Source organism: Mugil cephalus, chromosome 12 (assembly GCF_022458985.1).
Source record: "Mugil cephalus isolate CIBA_MC_2020 chromosome 12, CIBA_Mcephalus_1.1, whole genome shotgun sequence".
NCBI lineage: Eukaryota > Metazoa > Chordata > Actinopteri > Mugiliformes > Mugilidae > Mugil > Mugil cephalus.
Genome location: NC_061781.1, coordinates 24,916,674 through 24,938,723, shown reverse-complemented (window position 1 = coordinate 24,938,723; position 22,050 = coordinate 24,916,674). Strand labels below are relative to the sequence as shown.

At 41.0% G+C, this 22,050-nt stretch overlaps 3 protein-coding genes across 3 annotated transcripts; 1 reads left to right on the top strand and 2 right to left on the bottom strand.

Annotated features, from left to right (window-relative positions):
- The first annotated feature begins 1,090 nt into the window (after positions 1-1,090).
- On the top strand, positions 1,091-4,475 carry asnsd1 (asparagine synthetase domain containing 1). The gene is made up of 5 exons (XM_047601575.1): positions 1,091-1,144; positions 1,276-1,351; positions 1,453-2,897; positions 2,990-3,171; positions 4,074-4,475. Exons 3-5 carry the CDS (start codon positions 1,509-1,511, stop codon positions 4,318-4,320), a joined length of 1,818 nt encoding a protein of 605 aa, XP_047457531.1. The 5' UTR covers positions 1,091-1,144; positions 1,276-1,351; positions 1,453-1,508; the 3' UTR covers positions 4,321-4,475.
- On the bottom strand, positions 4,318-6,555 carry zgc:136439 (uncharacterized protein LOC678627 homolog). Its single transcript, XM_047601576.1, has 8 exons — positions 6,217-6,555; positions 5,986-6,075; positions 5,752-5,831; positions 5,557-5,672; positions 5,365-5,462; positions 4,858-4,926; positions 4,726-4,784; positions 4,318-4,613 (listed from the first exon to the last, which is right to left on the bottom strand). The coding sequence occupies exons 1-8, from the start codon at positions 6,406-6,408 to the stop codon at positions 4,493-4,495; spliced, it is 825 nt and encodes a 274-aa protein (XP_047457532.1). The 5' UTR covers positions 6,409-6,555; the 3' UTR covers positions 4,318-4,492.
- A 975-nt stretch (positions 6,556-7,530) lies between these two features.
- On the bottom strand, positions 7,531-21,306 carry sympk (symplekin). The gene is made up of 27 exons (XM_047601536.1): positions 21,171-21,306; positions 20,094-20,228; positions 19,594-19,659; positions 19,378-19,431; positions 19,220-19,293; positions 18,984-19,110; positions 18,627-18,876; positions 18,342-18,512; positions 17,396-17,635; positions 16,567-16,718; positions 16,334-16,484; positions 15,653-15,875; positions 14,810-14,960; positions 14,499-14,734; positions 13,313-13,394; positions 13,117-13,230; positions 12,877-13,024; positions 12,574-12,734; positions 11,443-11,551; positions 11,256-11,356; positions 11,078-11,168; positions 9,924-10,025; positions 9,665-9,852; positions 9,381-9,557; positions 9,205-9,294; positions 8,203-8,367; positions 7,531-7,991 (listed from the first exon to the last, which is right to left on the bottom strand). Exons 2-27 carry the CDS (start codon positions 20,157-20,159, stop codon positions 7,797-7,799), a joined length of 3,684 nt encoding a protein of 1,227 aa, XP_047457492.1. The 5' UTR covers positions 20,160-20,228; positions 21,171-21,306; the 3' UTR covers positions 7,531-7,796.
- Between the last annotated feature and the right edge of the window lie 744 nt (positions 21,307-22,050).

Here is a 22,050-nt window from a genome sequence, read left to right as displayed (position 1 = left end):
AGGTTTCCTTTATGTTTTGTGTTTTAATTGAATATATTTCTGTGCATTTAAATGTTTGCCACGTTAACACATTGAATGTGAAATTACCAAGTTTGCAATGTACCAAGATTAATACTACTACTACTACTACTACTACTTCTACTACTACTACTACTACTAATAATAATAATAATAATGATGATGGTAAATCTGTTTCTTATGTGCAGCTATTTTAACCCTCCTGTTACCTTTAAATTCACTAACACCTTTTCAATTTGACCGCAGAAATTTAAACCACCGGAAAATTATTAGAATTAAAATAGTTCCCTAAGTTTGAGCGTCACATGCTTCCTGTTTGTCGACAACCTCAATAGCTCCTTGAATAAAACAAACCCCACCCCACACATTGTGCATACACTGCATTTATATATTTACATAGAGACGACAGGAAGCAAATTATAATTATTATTAATTAATGATGTATGGGAGATGGTGGGATTTTTATTTTATTTTTTACTTCCACCAACTAATTTTCAAGTACGTAGATTTTGGTGGTTGAGAGACACTGAGGTTGTCATTCTCATCAGAGGAGGATGTCTCATTGTCAGTGTCTTCCTCAACAACGTCCTCTGTCTCCGACACATTCATGATGTACTATTATGTAACAGCTGGACGTTTCTTAAGAAAAGGAAATGTTATTTCCGTTTAGTTCGAGGGCTCAGTGTTGTGCCATATGCACAACTTCTACTAAAGCTGTGTGAAACCTCAGGATAGCTGCTAATTTTATAGGACAAATTGTAATTAATGTCTTCATTGTCACTTTTGTACTGTGCAAATTCATCCTGCCATGCTGCATGTTTGACACCTGTGCCCCAAAGATTTTTTTTTGTTTTGTTTTTAATAAAACTAAAGGTTGATATGTCTTTATACGGCTAAAAGAGCATCAGGTTAAAATGACCCCAAAGAACGAGAATGTACACATCATGATACAGGACATAGAAAACAAATCATAAAATATGAAGCAAAAAAATAATATATTTACAAATGTTAAACCCCAAAGATAATAGGAAGGTTTTCATTTAATTCTTTATTTCTCCTGGTTTATTTCCAGATTAAGGAGCAGAAGGTTGTTGTGGACGAGCTCTGTAATCTGAAGAAAAACAGGGTGAGGACGAGTTGCAGGCGAAACAGTCGAACCTGGAAGCTGCACATATTTATTTGGCTGTTTTACGTATTTCATCGTATGTCCACATATGTTACCTGCATTTATGCTAATTTAGTCGTTTGTTTCTTCAGAAAGTTTACATCCAGCAGAGAAACAGTAACATCTTCTTTCTAGCAGACAGAAGTCAGACACTAAGCTCAAGCAAAAGTAAGTTGAGAACTGTTTTCTGCCTCATTAGTTAATAACAACACTGTATTTAAAAAAAAAAAAAAAAATAAATCTGATAACAAGAAACGTTGTGTCTGCAGAGGAGCTGGATAATATGAAAAAGGAACTGCAGGACATGTGAGACTTCACCAGGAGAATGTGTGGCATCTTTTGTCTGCTGAGCGTCTCGTCCGCTCACTTGGACCGGAACCAAACTCTTTATGAACATTTGAAAAGGAGAGGGCCCAGCTGGAGCCAGGAGCTCACGGTTGCAGGCACAAGTCCCTGTTATCAGTGTTTATTCTCCGCTCACGTCCTTCATATGAGAGGACTCCTCACCCCTCAGCCGGTCCGAGACGACTCTGGGAACGTGCTGGTGTGGAACGGGGAGGTTTTTGGGGGTTTTCCGCTGACAGCGGAGGAGAATGACACGGCCGTCGTGTCTCAGCGCCTGTCGTCCTGCAGCAGCCCCTCACAGATACTTACAGTCCTGTCTGCCATTCAGGGGCCGTGGGGGTTTGTTTATTACCAGAAGGCCGGCGACTGCCTCTGGTTTGGGAGAGACTTCTTTGGCAGGAGGAGTTTGTTGTGGAAATTCGATGCGGAGGTCGGCGCCTTGACCCTGACGTCCGTGGCAGCTTCTGGGCCTGATCAGTCCACTTGGCAAGAAGTCCCAGCAGTTGGTGTGTACAGGACTGACCTGAAGGCATTTTCAGAATCTGGCTCTCTGTCATTTGAGCTTTATCCCTGGGCTCATGCGGGAAAGGATGTCAGCTCTCTTTGCAATGAAACAATATTGGAGTGTGTCCCCAGAGGAACTACAGCTGTGATGAACCAATCAGGCCTCGTTCTCACCTCACATCTGTGCCCTCTGAATGTGTCCACGCCAGAGTCACTGAATAACACAGAAAGTCACTCAAACTCACATTTGTCTGTTGAGGATCTGGAGGAGCTGCTGTTAAACCAAGAGGAACCAGATCAGGTGAATCCTCTCATCGTTGTTCTCAGTGAAGCCGTGAGGCGACGAGTTCAGTCTCTGCCTTTTATCAGAGACCATTCACCTCTCACCAACGACCAAGCTAGTGTTGCCATACTCTTCTCCGGAGGAATCGATTCAATGATCCTTGCTGCCTTAGCCGACCGTCACATACCTGCTCCGCAACCAATTGACCTTCTCAATGTAGCATTTAAACTGCAAGAGCCAAAAAAGCTGAACCAGTCCGCGAAGAAATCCAAAAATAAGCCGACGGAATCCAAAACTCATCTCAGGACATTCGATCCTTTTGACGTCCCAGACAGAATCACTGGACGAGCCGGTCTGAAGGAATTACAGGACTTGAATCCTGACAGGAGGTGGAACTTTGTTGAAATTAACGTAACACAAGAGGAGCTGCAGAAAATGCGTCTGCAGCGCATTTGTCACCTGGTGCATCCACTGGACACGGTGCTCGATGACAGCATTGGATGCGCTGTGTGGTTCGCTGCAAGAGGGACGGGGGTCATCGTGGAGGACGGAGACCAGAGACCGTTCACGTCCACGGCAAAGGTGAAGCACAAAGCAGATCTTTCAGGAACAAAAGCCAGAGCTGTTCTAATCTAGTCTCCTACAGCCACGCTGACGTGCTGTTTTCTGTTCAGGTGGTTTTGACGGGGATTGGAGCTGATGAGCAGTTGGCAGGTTACTCCAGACACCGGGTCCGATTTAAGACGTCTGGACACGAAGGACTGATCCAGGAACTAGCCATGGAGCTGGGCAGGATCTCCTCCAGGAATCTAGGTAGAGATGACCGAGTGATCGGGGACCACGGGAAAGAAGCGAGGTACGTCTGCGTAATATTTTTATATTTAAAAATGTAGCCGTTTGCAACGCTTAACAAATTGTGCATCGTTCGTATTAGCGTGCAGATTTCTTCTTCTTTCGTTTTGTAGGGACAGTTCTTACTGCCACTGTTAAAAATTAAAATGGAATGATAATGGTGATACAATTTAGAAACTGCCAGCACTGTGTGTTAACCTCAGGTTCACAGCTAATCTTTGACATATCCAAGACTCTGAAAAAGAGTCTGTTTATTACAGATACTGTTCAATCAGACTGGCATTTAAGGGGTTAAAATCCTAACAACCATAGACATTGTGGTAGTTTTGAGCATGTTTGAAGTTGTTTAAGTAGAAGAAAATATGGATGTTTTGGGCTGTTACTTGCATGTGCACATTTTTGCAAAGAAATGTTCCTGCAGGAATGCATGTAACACGGCCAAAATAATCAACCAAATGGACAAAAAACAGTTGAAGAAAATGTAACGGTGTAAATGGTGTCGTACTGGACGTTGCAATGAACTTGAATCATTTGATTTGGTTTTGCAGCCTGCAGGTTCAGGGTCACAGAAGAGCCTAAACTAAATGTGTTTTGTGTATAGAGGACGGACTCTGCCTTCTTCCTGTGTTTACATGAGATTTCTCTTCAATTGAGCAACTGCTGTTTGCACACTGATACTAAGCACCGAATATTTCAGCAGCTTTCAGTACAAGGTTGGAAAAGTTTGTTTTTACAGTTGGATTTGTTACAGAATCACAGACTTGGCTCTGGTCTCGTCCCAAGGTTAAACCACGACGGTGTGAAAAACATGTGCCATCCATTCATTGTCCTTGTTCCTTGTCCTCGGGAGCGTCTTAGGGGACGGGGACACATAGTGAAGCGTCTGAATAAATCTCATATGTGCAGGTTTCCCTTCTTGGACGAGGACGTGGTGAGCTTCCTGAATTCCTTGCCGGTGTGGGAGAAGGCCGATCTGTCCCTTCCACGAGGGGTCGGGGAGAAGCTCCTCCTCAGACTGGCGGCGAGGAAGCTCGGCCTCGGCCGCTCCGCCGTCCTCCCCAAGAGAGCCATGCAGTTCGGCTCCCGCATCGCAAAGATGGAGGACAACCGTGAAAAGGCCTCTGATAAATGCACAAGACTCGTTACCGCGTAGATTATCAAAATCATTTTAATACAGAATGTTACATATAAAACTACACACAGCTGAGATTTAAAAGACACTTTTTTAATTCTACCCAAGATCTGATATTTTGATTGTCTTCTGTAATTTTTTTTTTGGACATGGCCTAATAAATAAAACATTTGTGTTCACTCCCTTTCCCTCCTTACACCATGTAAGACGTTACATCTTGAAGTTTCTCTCTGAAGTAAAGGTCACATTCAATGTAGGAAGATAAATTTCCAACATCAAAACGTCCAGAAATCTCATGAACATAGACGGGTTTCCTGGAAAGGAAAAAGATTTAAATACATTTAAGTGCAACTGTACATTCTCACAGATATTTGAACGATGTATGAAGTTGTCTCACAAAGACCAGGAGGAGCCTGTAGAAATTACCTTGGAATGAGCCAAGACACAAAGTTTCCTGGGGCGTCTTTCTCTTCAATGGGAGCGTTCTGTGGGAACAGGAAAGTCATTTGTGACGGTGAAATTAAAAAGACATTTTAGTCCTTTTATAACTTAACTTACCTTCTTTTGCTCAAGGAACATATCCAGCAGGGGGAGGGTGTTCTTTGAAAATACATAGAAACACGGGCACTGGAAAACAAATGGAAATCAGTAGCTGGACGTTTGTGCACACTGCATGTTAGATAAGGACGGCAGTAACCTTGAGGTGCAGGATGCAAACGTGACACGATGGCAAAAAACAACAAAAAAAATAGTGTGTGTGGGGGAAAAAAAGAATTATTGCCTTAACTCGGCTTTAACTGGAAAATACAAGTGCATGAAAACACGTTACTCTGACTAAAGTTCTCTTTATACGATTAAGACACCGAGATAATGACGCTGGAAAATGATTTTCTCCTGCTGAATAGACACATATCGCCATCTAGTGTGGAGGAGGAGGACATGCTCCCATCAGTTATTTTATTTTCTATGTCGCATGTGAACTGGGAGCATGGCTCCATTAAGCTGTACATGTAAACACAATGAATGTTTAAATAATGATCCTAGTTGCACTAATGAAGAACTTACCGCCCTCCTTGACTTCGTCTCAGAAGGAAGAGGTTTCTCCTTCATGCAGAGGACACGAAGATCACCGTCTACTTCCAGTATTCCATATTTACGTGTTTCTGTACAGACACAAACACACAACATGATCATACCTCTTTATTTTCAAGTGTTAACTTACAGCCTAGTTTAAGTGAGGCTGCTTGAGGGAGTCACCTTCGTCTTTGCACTGGTACGAGAGAAGCAGACATCCGTCCTCACTCTTTACTCGCACGTCAGCAAACTTCTGCTGAACTTCACCGAGGCTGAAATCTTCTTTGAAGAGTGTGTCACTGTTTAGTGAGGAGACAGGGAGTAAAGGACCAAATTTAACACTTCACACACCTGATAAGTTTAGAAATAGGAACTCACCCCCCAATAACTACAACATGGTCTTCTATGTTGAAGTGTTTTACTGTAAGCTGCAGGCACGCCACTGCACCAAGACGTTCCTTTTGAGTGGAAACAGACACGGTTTAATGAAATAAAATATGCTTTAAAAGACACTCGCTTGCACAGTGGGACCTACATTAATGAGTCAAGAGAGGAAGGTATGGACGTTTTTTTGTTTGGGAGTAATTCTGAGAGTAGATTAAATGAACTTACATCGTTGCTTCGTGTCTGATCACTGAGAATCTTTACATTTGTGAACTGTGCAGCCCATTCTGTGAATGCAGCGTGGTAGAGAGCGTTGGTCTGTGGAGAACAACAGTGGAAAGAGATAAGAAACAGATTCAGTCATTCATTCAGTTCAGATGTCTGGTAAAATATACTTTAAACAAACCTTTCTGGTCCTAGTATTATGTGAAACATAATAGATGGAACAGTTGTACTCACTATAACATAAATGCAGTCCACGCAGCCAGAGGAGGTCAGGGCGTGGACCCAGTGGGATATCAAGGCGCATCGTCCCACCTGCAGCAGCGGCTTGGCTCTACCTGCCAGGTGAGCGACCTTCCCGCTGCAGTCTGCCTCCACATCCCTCTGCAACCTGGTACCGTACCCGGCGGCGAGAATCACAGCTTTCATTTCACCTCTAAACCGGGACAAACGCCTCTAAACCGCGTTACCATGAAGATTAACCGCGATGTAAGGACTGTAAACAACCGTGGGATGAGGAGTCCAAAGTTTAGAAACTCGAACAGAGAAACTCCTGTCTCTTCTCGCGATGTTAGGCTTGGCAACGCGAGACTATCCCTTGTTTCCGGTTGCCTTTTTTTTTAAATTAAATTAAATTTACAAAACATTTTCGCATAAAATCTTCACCATGGGTTTTTCGTGATTAATATGTGCATGAAATACAGTTTAACAAAATAGATAAAATATGTATCAGAAACAATGTTTCAAACAAACAATATTTTAATCATCGGTTGATACCGGCGCCGCCATTTTATGAGTTTGTTTACGAGTTTATGAGTCTGCGCAGAAGAGTAAGAGAAAATCCCGACGACACTTCCTCCAGTTTTCACTCACGTTTCGTTTAATTAATACTATGATATCCTCTATTAGCAACTATTAGTTGCAATACAGTCTTTGATTGTGCACATTACTTATTTTTATTTTTAATTTATTTAAGTCTTTACCACTCTCACGGTCCCACGAGACCGCTTTGCGGAGCGGTTGGCATGGCAACTGGTGGTCCCCATTATATTACGTCACATCCTGTTTCTGTAGCGTCAAATAAGAACTAAAACCTGTCTATGCCTAGTATATACAGTCAATGACTAAAATGAAACTTATACACACACACAAAAAAAAAGACACCCAAACATGCATTAACATTAATTTAGCTACATAAAATAACAGAAACCATTCTTTAAGATAATTATCCGACGTGCATTTGTTTTATTTCGGCCCAACTTCCATCCAGTTTTTTCAACTACCTTATTCTATTTTTTGTATCCTTTTGTATCTTGCACTGTTGTTCCCTGCTGCTGTAACTTATTTCCCCACAGGGATAAATCATAAATCATAAATCCTATCTTATCTTAATCCACACTAACAGAGAACCGCAGGACTTACATCATGTCTGTGCAGACGATAAATCTGCAACAACTCATACTGACATTGGAAGGTTTCCAGCATCTTATTGAGTCATGCCACAAAGTACTGAGACAGTTCTGGACATATAATCAAATTCACCACAGTGAGTCAAAACTGATGTTATTTATTTACCAGCTGATGAGGACAATGGTGTATTGAATGCTATTATACACAAACGTTTCTATTTTTGTACCCCTCAAAATCTTTTTTTATTTTTCTACAAATACAAAAAGAGCTTTGTTTTGTTTATTTTTTGAAATCCTGGAAACCTGGGGACATGTACGCAGGGACAAATGTTCATTTACACCGAGTGCTTCCTTAATTCTCATCCTCATTGACACTTTCGTTTCCTGCCATGTCCGTTTCAGCATCTTTCACTGGATCCGGTTGGTCGGAAGCTTCATGCTGAGACTCCTCCATTGGTTCCTCAACCGGTTCCACAACTGGTTCCTTAACGAATTCCTCAACCGGTTCCTCAGCCGGTACCTCAGCCGGTTCCTCAGCTTGTTCCTCAGCTGGTTCATCAGCTGGATGCGGTGACAATATCTCATCTGCTCTGGAAACTCCACCTGAAGAAATGTAATATTTCAAGTTTTAATAAAAAAGAAAGATTTAAAAAAACACAGTCTTTACTAAGTCAAACGTCTGCTGGCTATGGCAAATAATTAAAATGCAGTTTTCAGGTGGTATTATATGCTAGTCCAAAAGATAACATGCTGCTATGAGCCCATCTAAGACTTTGGTTTGTTTTCCGTGTCACCGATGGTCGTTTCGTTTTACCTGTGGAACGTTATCACTTTCTTCCCGTATCACTGGATCAGACTCCTCCTGCTCCATTGGTTCTTCTTCGTCTTTCACGGATGCTGGGTCTTCCTGGACCGGAGTGTCTGGAGCTGCCGTGGGTGGAGCCTCTTCTGCAACCGAGACGACTGGAGCAGGTTCCAGCTGAGAGATGAAAACCAGATGTGAAGTAAGAGTAAAGATGAGCCAGCAGTGATATTATAATAAAGATTACAGATAGTGAATATTCAGACTCTGAAACTATTTGTCAATGACAGACATAGTAGGCGGTTTAGGGTTCTGGGCGGCCGATACTGGGAATATGATATCAATCTGATACTAATGGGCTAATATCACCTATAGTACTTGAAATGTCATGATCATTAAATAACTTCATAATTTTGCCTTTAGTGACTTGATTATGATAAAATACAGGAGAAATGTTTTAATCAAATAAATCTGTTTCCATTAACTAATTACAATATAAAACAATTTTAAACAATTCTCCTTGTTTTACACACAACTGTTTTAGAAAAAAGTCAAAAAATAAGAAAAAAGAACAATGAGTAATATGAAGTAAACAAAGACAACAGTGTAATAGTAAAAGATAAACATTAGTATCGATACTATCGATATTTAGATTGATACTTTCCAGACTAACATATGCTGATGAAAACAGATTGACAATGGAACAATGGAAACAGATTTAGTTTCCAACATGTTTCACCATGATACTGTTACGACAATAAACTGAACCGTCCCAGAAACGTGACTAACAAAATGCAGTGCAATTTTCCAATTTTCCAACTGATTGTTTTGGATCAATAAAGAATCGGTAACTGAGGAGGTTTGTAGCTGTTACAGAGTGAGACAGACTGATGCATGCACATATAAATGACTCACACCGGCGTAGACGACATGCACATGTTACTGCGTCTATGTCCAGCCGTGCTATAAAAGCCTTAAATCTCTACAAGTGTGTGCAGCATCTTCAATGTTTACCTCTTTCTCCACAACCGGCTCTTCAGGCTTCGGCTGCGCTTTTTTATTTGCTTCCAGAACCGTCATGATGGAGGCAGGAATGTGAGCTTGCTGTTAATTAAAAAACAGACAGACATTTAGCTCATATAAAGAAGCTCAGAGACAAATATAACGTCTGAACAGAAATGAGCTGTGACCTGATGAGGTGTGAAGGAGAGGACGTGCTGTAGAAGAGGCTCTCTCATCTCAGGGCAGCGTTCGAACACACTGGTGAGCTGTGCAGGCGGCAGCTGCAGGAGGACGCTGTAAGACTGAGGCTTCGTCCTCTGGCAACACTTCACGAATCCTTCCCACACTTTAGGATACTTCCACACCTGCAGGGACGTATAAAACTAACGCTTTGTTTGTGCATAAATACAGAAACGTCATGTGAAAGTGCGTCAGCGAGAGTCTGGGGGCTCGTCTGGAGTTCGGCGCTGACCTGTTTGACGATGAGGCGGGACAGGATGTTCATGACGAACCCCCCCAGTCTGGGATACATGGTGAGGGACTGGATGACGGTGCGCATGAGCAGCATGGGGAGGGGGCTCTGCTCCATCAGCTGCTGCATCACCACCGCCAAAATCTCCGAGGTGTAAACGTTCTTCTCCCCGAAGCACAGGTTGGTAGCTGTCGTACAGACTCACGTTAACTCCTGATCAGCTGATTCTGGCCTGAAGGTTTATCCACTGAACACTGACCTTTGATGATGGACTTCATGTCACATTTGTTTGAGTCTATGTTGTGTAAAGCGATGAGCAGATCTCCAGGGGTGAGAGGCGACACCGAAGAACTTCCTTCACCTGAAAAAACACAAACACACACAAGTCAGAATAAATCACGTTTCATATATGTGAACTTCAGCTGATAATTAATCTAATTAACTAAAATAAGTGTTTTTTATAAACCTTTCTCTCTAACTATTAGTACTCAAGCTGCTTTACATTCACACATTTACTCCAACTGGGGATTGAACCTCTAACCCTCTGGTTGGCTCTACCCACTGAGCCACAGTAGCACCTCAAAGTGCTTAACAATAAAATAAGTACACAAAATAAGAGCAAATAAAATGAATAAAAAACAGAAAAAAGGTAAAAGTAAAACCATCAACAAAAAAAGAATAAAAACATGAATCAAACCATTAAAAAAACAACAAAAGGCTCAAAGGACAATTAAAAAAAATGAGGTAAAAACAGTTATTCAACCAAAAGTCTGTCTAAATGAAAATGTTTTCAGCACCAAACGTCACAGCAGGTCAGTAACATCCTGGGGTGTTTGACCACGTAGGGTCTAAAAGTTCAAACTTAATGGGCCAGTGTGAGGACGATAAAAATACTTTTTCCAGACATCTCAATAAAAATGGATTTATTTAGTAAATAGTTGTGTATCATGTAAATAAGTTATGGAATTAATCGTTAGTTTTCAATAATCTGAATATATATAAATGCTGTTATGTCACCAAATAATTCCCAGAAGATTAAAGATGATGATTAAAGGTGATGTAGCTCATATAAATAACTTAATAAGATTAAACTCAGATAAATTTATGATCATCTATGTAGCGACTGTGAACTCTCACACAAACATTTTACCTTAAAAAAACAGATCAATCCATTTATTTTATTTTTTGTGGCAATTTGCATTTTCTACACTTTTCCAGACCTGGAAATTTATAAAATCAAATTCCAGCTTCTTGTGGTTTTTACTGTGATGATGATGTAGAGCTGTAACAACAACTCATTTCCTCTTTATGGATTAATAAAGTATCTTGAAGAGACGTAGATGAGCAGTGTGAGGACGACTCTCAGTGTAAACAAAGGAAAGGAAGGTGGTAGAAACCATGGATGAGTCTTACTGTGCTGAGTTCCCAACAGTCTGTTGAACACCTCCTTCACTACGATGGGGTTGAGCTTGATGAGTTTGGGTAAAGCCTGAATCACTTCATTCTGCAAAGGAAAAACAACCAAAATAAACCATCAGTTACTAAGATATCAGCCTGAAGCTCGAGTGAGTTCAGATGAACAGGACGTCACCTTTTCTAGACCGTTGATGACGGGGATCAGGAAGCGAACGTCTGGCACTCGTTTGTGGTAAAGATCTCGCACCCTCTCCACTAGTTCTGGAGACGGAGGCACTGAGCGGAAGAAAAATTAGATTTATTCAACACACGGACACAGATCTGGGTGCGAATTAACTCGAAGCTTCGATGTTTCGTTTTACCTTTATCCGTCAGGATGTGGAGGCAGCGCGTGACCAGAGTCTCGGCTCCTTTGGGACAGTTTTCAACCAGGAGCAACAGCTCAGGAGAGTTCATCCCCATCCCACGGATCTACAGCAACGTTATAAAAAACGAAAGAAAGACAGAGGAGCGTTATCAAGAAATACAGCTGGAACATTTCATACGGCCTTTTATTTCAGGAGAACACGTCTCTACTCTGTTAGATTAAAGTGAACTAGTTCATGTTCATAGTTCACATTTTGTAATTTCATAGTCTCCGAAATGAACAGTTCGCTTTAATTTTTTCCATTTTTAATTACAGAAAGACACGAAAACATGATATTTTTTCTGCCAGGATCTCTCAGAAGTTCAAAGAACTCCTTCAAATGTCTGTGAAATGAGCTGTATTTGCACGGGATTAGTTTTACCTGTGTTTTAGATATAACCCTCTACGGCTGTTTCATGTGACATAGACACAGGAAACACAGTCTATGCACAGATTACAATTATTACAGCAGCCGGTCGCACTGCTATTGACATCACAGACATAGTAGATTAAATATGTTTAAATACAAATAAAAATAAATGTTTCTTCTATTTCTTCATTTCATCTCTGTAACATTTAATCCTTTTCTGTAAATGTCCCCAGATTTCCACATTAATGCTAACACAGGGCCATGCTAACCTGCTTTACTACTAGTGTTTGATTATTCTAAAATATTTACTCATCATGACATTAAAACAGTCCATCCTTAGTAAATCTACTGCTTTAATTCCTCTCTCAAACAGCAGATTCATTAATACACAGGATGAGATGTTATAATTCTTTGTGCCATGATCTGAGGCAAAACTTAAAAGCCTCATCGAACTGAAAAACTTCAGCTAAGATCAGAAATAAAACACTAACAGACACCAGCTAATTAACGTAGCCACGGAAGTAAAACACTAGAGAACACCAGCCAGCCAACAGCTTAGCTTAGCCAACAGCAGCAGGTGAGAAATGATGGGAAATACTATGATACACATTTTTGTCCTCAGTTATTTTTGTGACGCTCGGCTGATGAAGATGAGAGGCTTTTCCTTTTCCTTCTTACTGTTACACTGATCAACACATGAGAGGGAGCGTATCTCACCGGCTGCTCTATCGCTCGTAGCACGCTGCGCTTGATGTCGGCGATGGCCTCGGTGTAGACGGACGCCAGCTCGTGGACCAGCCGATGGTTCAGGGGAAGCAGGGACAGGTAGAGAAACAGACACTGTCTCACCGTCTCTTCGGTCCAGGGGGCGGCCACCTCTGTGTCAACACATACAGGAAGCAGCGGGGACACAGGACGTCAAGAAGGACATAATAAAAACCTCCATGTCTTCTATAAGAGCTGCGTATTAGTCTAAAGGTGAATTGTCTCAGGGACAAAACCAAATGTCCCGATGCAAACCTGTGTCTTTGTCGGCCCCGAAGAGCAGAGACGGAGGGTTGGGATGGACCAGAAGCTGCATGTAGTTCAGGGCAAACTTCTCTATGTAGTCCCTGAGCTGGTCTTTCTCGTACATGCGCTTCAGAAAAGCCAAGGCGGTGGTGCGCACCTGGAAATAAAATAAAAGAAGAAACCTTTTGAAACACACTGTGTGAGGAGCTCTGGAGTCGGTTCAGTCGTCTGTGAGGACGAGAGCAGCACCTTCTCTTTTTCATGCGAGCTGAGATCCAGAAGGACGTGCAGATACTGGAACTGTCTCGACGGCCGTTTGACGATGAGCTCCTTCAGCGTCGTCATTCCCAGATACACCCGAGACTGAAACAAAGGCTGCTGGTTAACATGAGGTCGAGAGGATGTGGGCGCTGTTAGGTCTGAGCGTTAAGACGCCGTCTCCTACCTCGTCCTCACAGTAACGTCGGATCACTTCCAGAGCAGATTCTGTGATGATGGGAGCCTCCAGCACCAGTTTGGTGAAAAGGCTGGAAGAGACGAAAAGATTCTGCTTCATTACGTTCAGCGAATTATTTGCAGGTGTTAAAAGACACACATCACATCAATCCTTGCCAGGGACGGATACGCTAACAGAAGTAACTCAGATTTGGGTCCACTTCATTCTTAATTAGTTTAGACCCCTTAGCTCTATTACTGTGCCGACGCTACCTCCAGGTCTGAGAGATGAAGCAAATAAACTGCAGTTCATCCAGTGGCCACTTGAGGCTCTACAAGGCATCAAATCCCCATAGACCCCCATGTTAAAAAGTCCAACTTTACAGCGTTATTAACCCCCATGCATCCTTTTAATTTACCACCTTCTTGTAACCTTAGCGGATAAAAAACGTCCATGTCCCAAAACCACTATAAAAACTTAACGGATTAATATATTTTTTTCTAATTGTTTCCGCATAAATCTCTTAAACCACTTCAGCACTTTAAAATACTACCATATATTCCATCATTTTGAGGATTTTTAACTCTTTAAATGACAATTTTATTACTTGAAGTCACTGTTGTTTTTACGAAAAAAAAAAAACATGAAAAATGAGCTATTTTCCATAAAACTAATGTTGGGAAGCTGTGGCCTTTTTTTCAGATCGATCTAAAATATTGACTTGATTGCATGATTAGTTTTTGTGCAGCATTAGATTTAAAATTTACTACCCTCTTTTAACCTTAGCGGACAAAAATAAAATCATGTCTCACTGATTTCTGTTATAACTAAATCTTCTGATCTCTCAGCCACGGCAAAATAAAACCATTCATTCTGGAATATTAGGGTTTAATTCATGAGAATTCAACATTTCCTCATCATTCCCCATTTGTGTTATTGAGCTTAATGGGTTCATGTTATGAGTTGTGTGAGAATTATTGTTGTGAATTTTATTTTTTATATTGGTTCATTTATTTAAATGAATATTCTGATCAACTTGCACTTCACAAAATGCCTTAAAAATAAAAAGGCAGACAAAGTTTGTACGTTTTCATGTCTTAAGCTCGTCTCCGGTATCAGATAAAACCTTAACGATGTTCATCTCATACCAATTTAAAGAGGTAGAGAATAAAACAGAGGGGAATTCATCCCGTACCCGTCCCTCTGCTCGGGTTTCTCCTGCAGGCCTGACAGCAGAGTGAACAGACAGTGGTCGTAGCTGTCCAGAAGTCCAGACGGCAGCTGGCTGAGGTAGGTGTTGTATTCCTGGTAGAGCAGAGAAAACGCCAGGTCGCTCCGTGACCGGATGTCGTCCAGAATAAACTCCAGCACGTCTTCTTTCATCATCCCCTCGAACTGTGTCACCAGCCTGGAGAGGAGCTTCACTCTGACCTGCCGCACACATTTAAGGAGGTTTTTACACACTCACTTTAAGACAATGAGACGTGCACTGAGGCGTTTACTTACGTGGGACATTCCGCTTTGAGCAATCGCCTTTTCTGAATGCAAAATGCGCTTCACTGCTTTGGAAGTTAAACTCTCAATCTGGGTTTCGGACAGAGGCTGGACGACATCTGACAAACGAAACACCTTCTTTCTCCCACCTGCCCCCGTCATCCTGGAGAAGCACACAAACATACAGGGTAGTAGGAAGTGTTGGTGCGTTCAACTCGTACTCAGAAATCTGAATTTTCAACTGGAACGTCCCCCTGAAGTCAGATTTCTTACTCCGAATGTCAGAGTTACCAAGATGGCCGCCAATTAGAAGCTCCTGTAATATTCCATTCATTAGCTCTTCTGATTAGTTTTTGTTGCATTAAATCGGTCGTACAGACACATGTTGAAACGCTGTTAATTACAAGTGTAATTTAAGTTGTTCACATGTTCTGTGGGAACCACAAGACCATGTCACAATAACAATGGCTAAAAAAAAATAACCTGGTAAAAACCAAAACAGAGCGAAACAACATCGATGTTTTGTTACATTTAAATTAAACAATTAAAACTTTTGAATATTTTTATGAATTTTACTGTAAATGATTCTAGTAAAAAACTTACGAGTTGGAATCTGTGGAACCTAAAAAGCCTAAATTTAGTTTCACATTATTTTTAATATAATTTTGCAGTCAAAAATATAAATATTGAACACACAAAGTTATATTCAGACAAGGAAAGTGTTTTCATGGAGGCGGCCGTCTTGTTTTCCGACACTCGTCATTCTCAGCTCCAACTTCAAGGTAAATGGAGCAACTCATATGTTTAATATTCTAATTAAACATTCATCCTCTCTGTAGCAGCGCCTGAACTCACTTGGTCTGCACTGAAGGGAGGATGGGCTCTGGAAGCCTCTTGACTGCGGTGGGAGCTTCTGCGGCGGCTGAAACCTTTTCTTTGCAGCCGACCACAGATATCGCTTGACCCATCATCACGGCTGGAACTTTGCGCTTGATGAGAAGGTCTTTAGCGATGGAGTCGTCCTCGTTGTCCCCGTCTTTGCTCAGGTCGCCCTCTTTGGGTTTGCTCTGCTCGAGCCCTGAGGGAAACAGCACAATCAATTAGGGCTTCACAGTTAATCGCATTTTAATCGTGGTCATGATTTAGGCTGAAATAATTAAGGGAAACTCATCAACACAACTTATACGTTTAATCATGTATAAAAAATACAAGTATGAGGAACACATAAAGGCCAAAGTTAATGCTGCTTCATTAAATCTCTGTCCGTGTCCAAAACATTGTAAAAAACGTACACAAAACTGACATTTTTTAAGTACTTTAAAGTTTCATTTTGCACTGAAAACTGTTCAAATATTGTTAAAATTAGTGCAATAAAAATACAGATGTTTTCCTTAACACGATTAATAATCATGATCACAATATTGGTCAAAATAATGATCACTTGGCCCGTAATCGTGCAGCCGTACAGTCAGTACACCTCTGATAATGACATCTTCTTCATGCATAAACTGCAGTGTCTGTTTGTGTCAAACTAACCTGGACCGATTCCAGCTGCAGTCATCTGAGAGGACATGAGTCTGGCCAGATGTTTAATCTGAGCGTCCGTTCCTGCCGACTCAACGGGCGTGTACGTGGCCTGGAAGGAGGCTGGCATGACATCGGGCAGATACACCATGCTGATGAGCACCTGGAAACACGAGAGGTGAGCTCAGTGACGCCTTTAAAGGCACCAAACGTAATAATAATAATAATAAAAAAGAGCAGTTTACCAGGTTGGCCACATTCTCAGGAGTGAGCAGCGGCCGCAGAAACTCGGCCGTGACGTCGATGGCCGACTGTGTGACTGGAACAGCAGCTGGTTTGGGGACGGAGAGAGGAGCCGGCTCCTCTTTGTCTTCATCGTCTTCGATCAGCGTCGGCTCTGAACGCAAGAGAATACAAACCTCGTTTAGGGTTTAGTGCAAACTCGTTTTAGTTCAAGCGAGCTGAACCAATAACGTGACAGCTTCATAACCGATAAATAGTGACAAGTATAATTTTTTTTTCTATAGAAGTACAGGCAGATTAGACATTTAAGACAAATAAGGGCAATCTGGACTCATTGCTCTTTAGTCTCAGTGTTGTGCTCCGTCCACTTCTCTGACTAAAAAGTGCACAAATTAGGAAGAGCAGCTTCTTTTACTCAGATAAAATCTTCTATGTAATTTTCACACTTTGAATTGATGCTGGACCAGATTAGACCCTCTGGAGGGCCACTTTTGGCCCACGGGCCGCGTGTTTGACACCTGTGGTTTAGGGTCTCCAGATGATAATGGAAGTTAATACTTATATATATATATATATTAATTATCAACTGAAGACTAAAAAATATAGAGTTTTGTCTTGAATTACAGTCAAACTAACGGATACACCAACACTGTGAACTCTTTATTTTATTATCATATTTTAATGCTTTTTTAATCTAACACTTTACTTATTGACACTGTTGAAATTGACAATAAAGCAGAATCTAAAGAGGAGGAAATATCAGAATGTGTCAGATATTTTCCCATTCAGTCTAATTATTAACTACATTAAATCCCAAACGTCTCCGCTCACCTATCTTGATTTTCTTTCCCTCCGTGTACTGTTCGTGACGAGGCCGTTTGCGCTGCTCGCGTGGAGCCGGTGTCGAGCGGGTGATCTCGCTCTGGGGCATCCCCAGGTCCAGGAGCAAGGTGCTGATCTGAGCCTGGAACTCCAGGCTGCAGGAATGTTTCAGGACGGCCACCAAGTGCAGCTTCAGGTTCTTCCTCACGCTGCTGACTTGAGACTTGGCCAGAGTCGGGGGAAGGTTTGCTAAATTAAAAGGAAAAAATAAATAAATAATAAGTCAAACTATTAGTGATCCGGAAACAACGAGGGGTTCTGACTGTTCTGTTAATAATAATAATAAGACGATATAAAACAAACGGAACCAGTATAGTATATGTGTACATAGTTTAAACATGATACTAAAATAAATCATGGTTGTAAAATAAAATCAGCTTTTTAAATGCGTTTTGTATCGTACTCTCCTCCATCTTTATTTTACGTCACTCCCTACGTTATCAGCTGTTAGTTGCTCTGGTCGCTATCGAAGACGACGCAGTTTAGGGAGAAAATCTGTCAGAGGACGAGGCAGAAAACTGACCTAGTGGCCTTCGAGTCTGAGCCACTGACAAGAAGAAGGAGGGTTGAGAGGAGGATGAAGGAGATTCAGAACAGGCTGTTCATTCATCAGCTGATCGAATGTTTAAGAGAAAGCTAAAAAAAACCCTCAAAATAGAAATTAAAATGTCAAAAAAATGACTCAGTAATGAGTAGCTTCACTCAAATTGTTCTTTTCAATAAATTTCCTGCTCTAAATGTTTGGTCTCTTGCTCCCATTTCTCCTTTTGTGAAGCTCTACTTGGCAGGATTTTGAAATTCCTTCTTTAAATTATCGTAACTACATTTAGTGACTTATAAAATAAAAACATTAACAGTGCTATAAGGTAAGTGTGAGTGTCTTAGAATCACTCACCATGCAGAGTCTCGTACGCCTGCACCACCTCTGACATGAACATGGGTCTCTGACGGGCGATGGTGGCCAGGGAGCCCAGCGCTGTGGTGAGGTTAATGCTGGAAATGGCCGGATGGACCATGAACTTCAGCAGCTTCTCCAAAGCACTTTTCCCCTCCTCACACAGAGCATCTGTTAATGAGAGAGCACCGAGAATATAAGTACAAAAGGTGACGTTTAATGTCAAAAACAAATAAATAAAATGTATTAACACATGATGTCCTGTGTTTAACACACAGCTCGTACCGTAGCGAATGTACGAATGATCTCTGGGAACTTTGTCCAGGCTGATGTCGCCTTCCTGCCGTTTGGGGACGTCAGACTCGGACGTCCGTGGTGAGAGAGTGATGATTAATGACTCCGTGAACTTGATCGCATGAGTGCGAACGCCGTCGTTCTCAGAATCCAGCAAAGCCAAAACCTCCCCTTTCATTTGTGTGACCAAGTCCCAGCAAGCTTCCTGCATCTCTGACACGGCTTTGGAGCGAACCAACCACTGACATGAAAGACACAGAAGAGAAGACGACGTCAAGGAGAAGCTTCTACAGCAGATTAGCAGGAAAAACTGAAAATATTTTATAAACGAGGCTGGTAAATTTGTACCTGCAGAGTAACTTTGTACAGCTGTGTTAGAGTCAGGATGGCTTTCTTCACCACGTTCACACTTTCATCCTTAAGCAACATGTTCAGGTTGGCAATCAGTCTGAGGAGCAGCTCGTTGTCCCTTTTACTGATCGAGACACAAAGCGGAAGAAGACTGAGCAACATGCAACTGATCCAACCCCAAACATGAACTTCACAACCTCGAGGCTGGAAAACGTGGACGTCTAATGACTCACCACGCCTCCTCGATGAAGCCAATGACGAACTTCCTCACTTCAATAGATTTATCGGTTTGAAAAGCGATCATCTCCTACAGGATCGAAAAAAAAAACATGAGGATTATGAATTTAACAGGTTAAATCTGTCTATGAAAATAGCAAAGATGCAGACTTACATCCAAGAAATTGTCAAGAAGAGACGGATCCTTGTTGATGATAAGCTCCTGGACCTGAACATTAAATGAATTCATTATTTCATCATGGTTCTGTTCCTACTTACTCTTTTACGTGGTCATAGGTAAACAGATTTTACTGTAAAGAACCTCAACAAAGCATTTTGTTACTTTGAGAAACATGTCACAGGATTTACTGGAAAAAGTCAAACTACAAACCTGCTTGAGCACAGTTAGCTTTTCATCTGAAGACTTAAGAGCAGCTTGATTCAGAAGATCCACCACCTGAAGGAAGAAAGTAAACCTGCATTCATATGTCCACACATAAAGACTGATAGACAGATACTCTACGTATCCTGTGGGGAATTCTGCGTATATAATACACATACTGTATATTACTGTCCATTATTAACACTCTTATTAAAACCTGTTTCTATTTTTCAACCAAGCGTGATTTATTGTTATTAATTGTTTGTCTTATGTTATTTTACTTATGTGCAGCACTTTGTTCTGAATGTGGCTGTTTTTAAAGTGCTCTATAAATAAAGTTGAGTTTTATCAGCAATGACAATTGTTCATATGCCAATTTTTGTAAATCCCCTCTTATAGTTATTTTTTATCTTATCTTTCTTTTTAGTTGTGGTTCACAAAGTGTTTTTTTATGTTCAACTAAGTAATTTCCCCTGTGGATAAATACGGTTTAAGTCTAAGAGACGTACCTTCTCACTGGTGGTCATATCGCTGACACTCGTGTGAGTGTCTCCTTCTTCTGGAGACAGATCCATGATGCGGTTCTGAGCACCTCACTGTGCGGATAACATGTTCCTCAAAAAGCCCTACAAACCCCGGGATCCCTGTGGATGAAAAATCAAAGTCATTTATTTCATAATCTGCCACAAAGCAAACGAGTGGAGCTCTGAGTCAGCGTGTTGGATGTTACTGAAGATGCAAACTAGAGATGGGACATTTGACACTGAGGCTCTGAAGGTTTGTTTCACTCTTTTGAACCAGGCTGGTTTGAAACACAGTTTGAAGGCTTGTATGAAATTTCTGTGAAATATCTGTGATTTCACTCCACAGTAAAAATCTGTCGTATCAGTCTGAGCCAGGTTTCAGGTAATAAATAATAAGGGGGCAAACATTAAAACGTTTTACGAGTAAATTGACATTTCAAAAGAAGATTCTCAGGTCTAATCAGGGTCTAATGTGGTCTACAAAGTCCACCTCTGCATGAACTCTGAGCAGAACTTAGTAAGTGTCCCAATGTTGTCTAATGTGACAATGTTGACAAGTGTCTGAATCAGCTCTGATGTTGTAAAGCTCTAAATAGTGCGAATTTTTACACTTATTTACCACTTATGAACCATAGGTGGTAAATTCATTAATCTTGATTTTCACGGTAAAAAGGTAAAAAGTCTTGTGATGCCCTACAAAATTTAGAATTTCCAAATATTACACTGTTGAAATGTGTGAATTATTTGGAAGTTTATAGCTGCTATAATTACAGCTGACCACTACATGTGATGATACCAATGTCCGTCTTTGAGGCTTTAAATCATTCTTTCCAGTACAAGAAGCCCCAAACGCTTCACAAAGGTACATCCACCCATCTCTAACGTAAACAGACAGTCGTTTACCATATTTATTATATATATTTTAGTGACAATGCGCAGGTAACAACTGTATCATATCATCAACACTGCTCTGGTCTCAGCTAGCTCCATGCTAGCTAACCGCGATGCTAATCCTTCTAGTTGTTTTAACTTCACCATGACGCTTATATCACAGCTACTTACCAGTTCACTAACCCCTTTCCTTTCTTCTTATTTCGTTGTGGTAACTAGTATATGTCCCTTGTTCTGTAAACTTGTAGATGTATCAGGTACAACTAGTACAGCTCTGGTAGCCGATCAGAGGAAGCCGCCATATTCTTCTTCTTCTTTGTTTTTTTTTTATTGGCGGTTTTCAACCAGCTTGAAGGCGCATTACCGCCCCCTGCTGTGTGCGGTAGATTACGGACAATTTAAAAAACAGCAACTAAGTTCTGTTAAAGAATCGTGTTTATTTTAAAAAACAATGAGACTTTTGAAACAAAACGGAAATAAGGCTTCCTGTATTGGACGTCACTTTTATTTTTTCTGCTGCTGTTTCAGTACTTTCCTTTCTGCCTCATACCTCATAGTAAAAAGATTTATATTAAGCGCAGCGACTTGTGCAGGGACCTAAACAAAGCAAACAGTCAACCCTTTTTGATGCAAAAAAACTTAATTGTTTTTATACTTGTAAGTGCTGCCCCACAATCTGATACTTTGACTGTATTATTTTTTCATTGTTTTCCTCAATCCATTCATCGAGTTTAACTGTATAAATTGCCAGGTGATGAGATGTGGTTCCTTTTTTAATATTTACATTATCGTATGGGACAGAAACTTAAAAACTGCAGTTCTTTTACTCCCAGTCTTTCAGTCTGATTGGTGGCTGGTAACTAAGCGTTCATAAGAGCCTTCATTTGTCTTGCATCCTTATTTAGAAAGGGGAGGACAAATAAAGCTGTTGCGGTAGGAACAAATATTATTTTTCAAATTAGTTTGTTGATCAGTTTTATAACTCGCAGAGTGAGTTTTAATGAATTACAAATCTAACAAACGTCTGTTTTTTAGGAGCTGGATTCAGAAG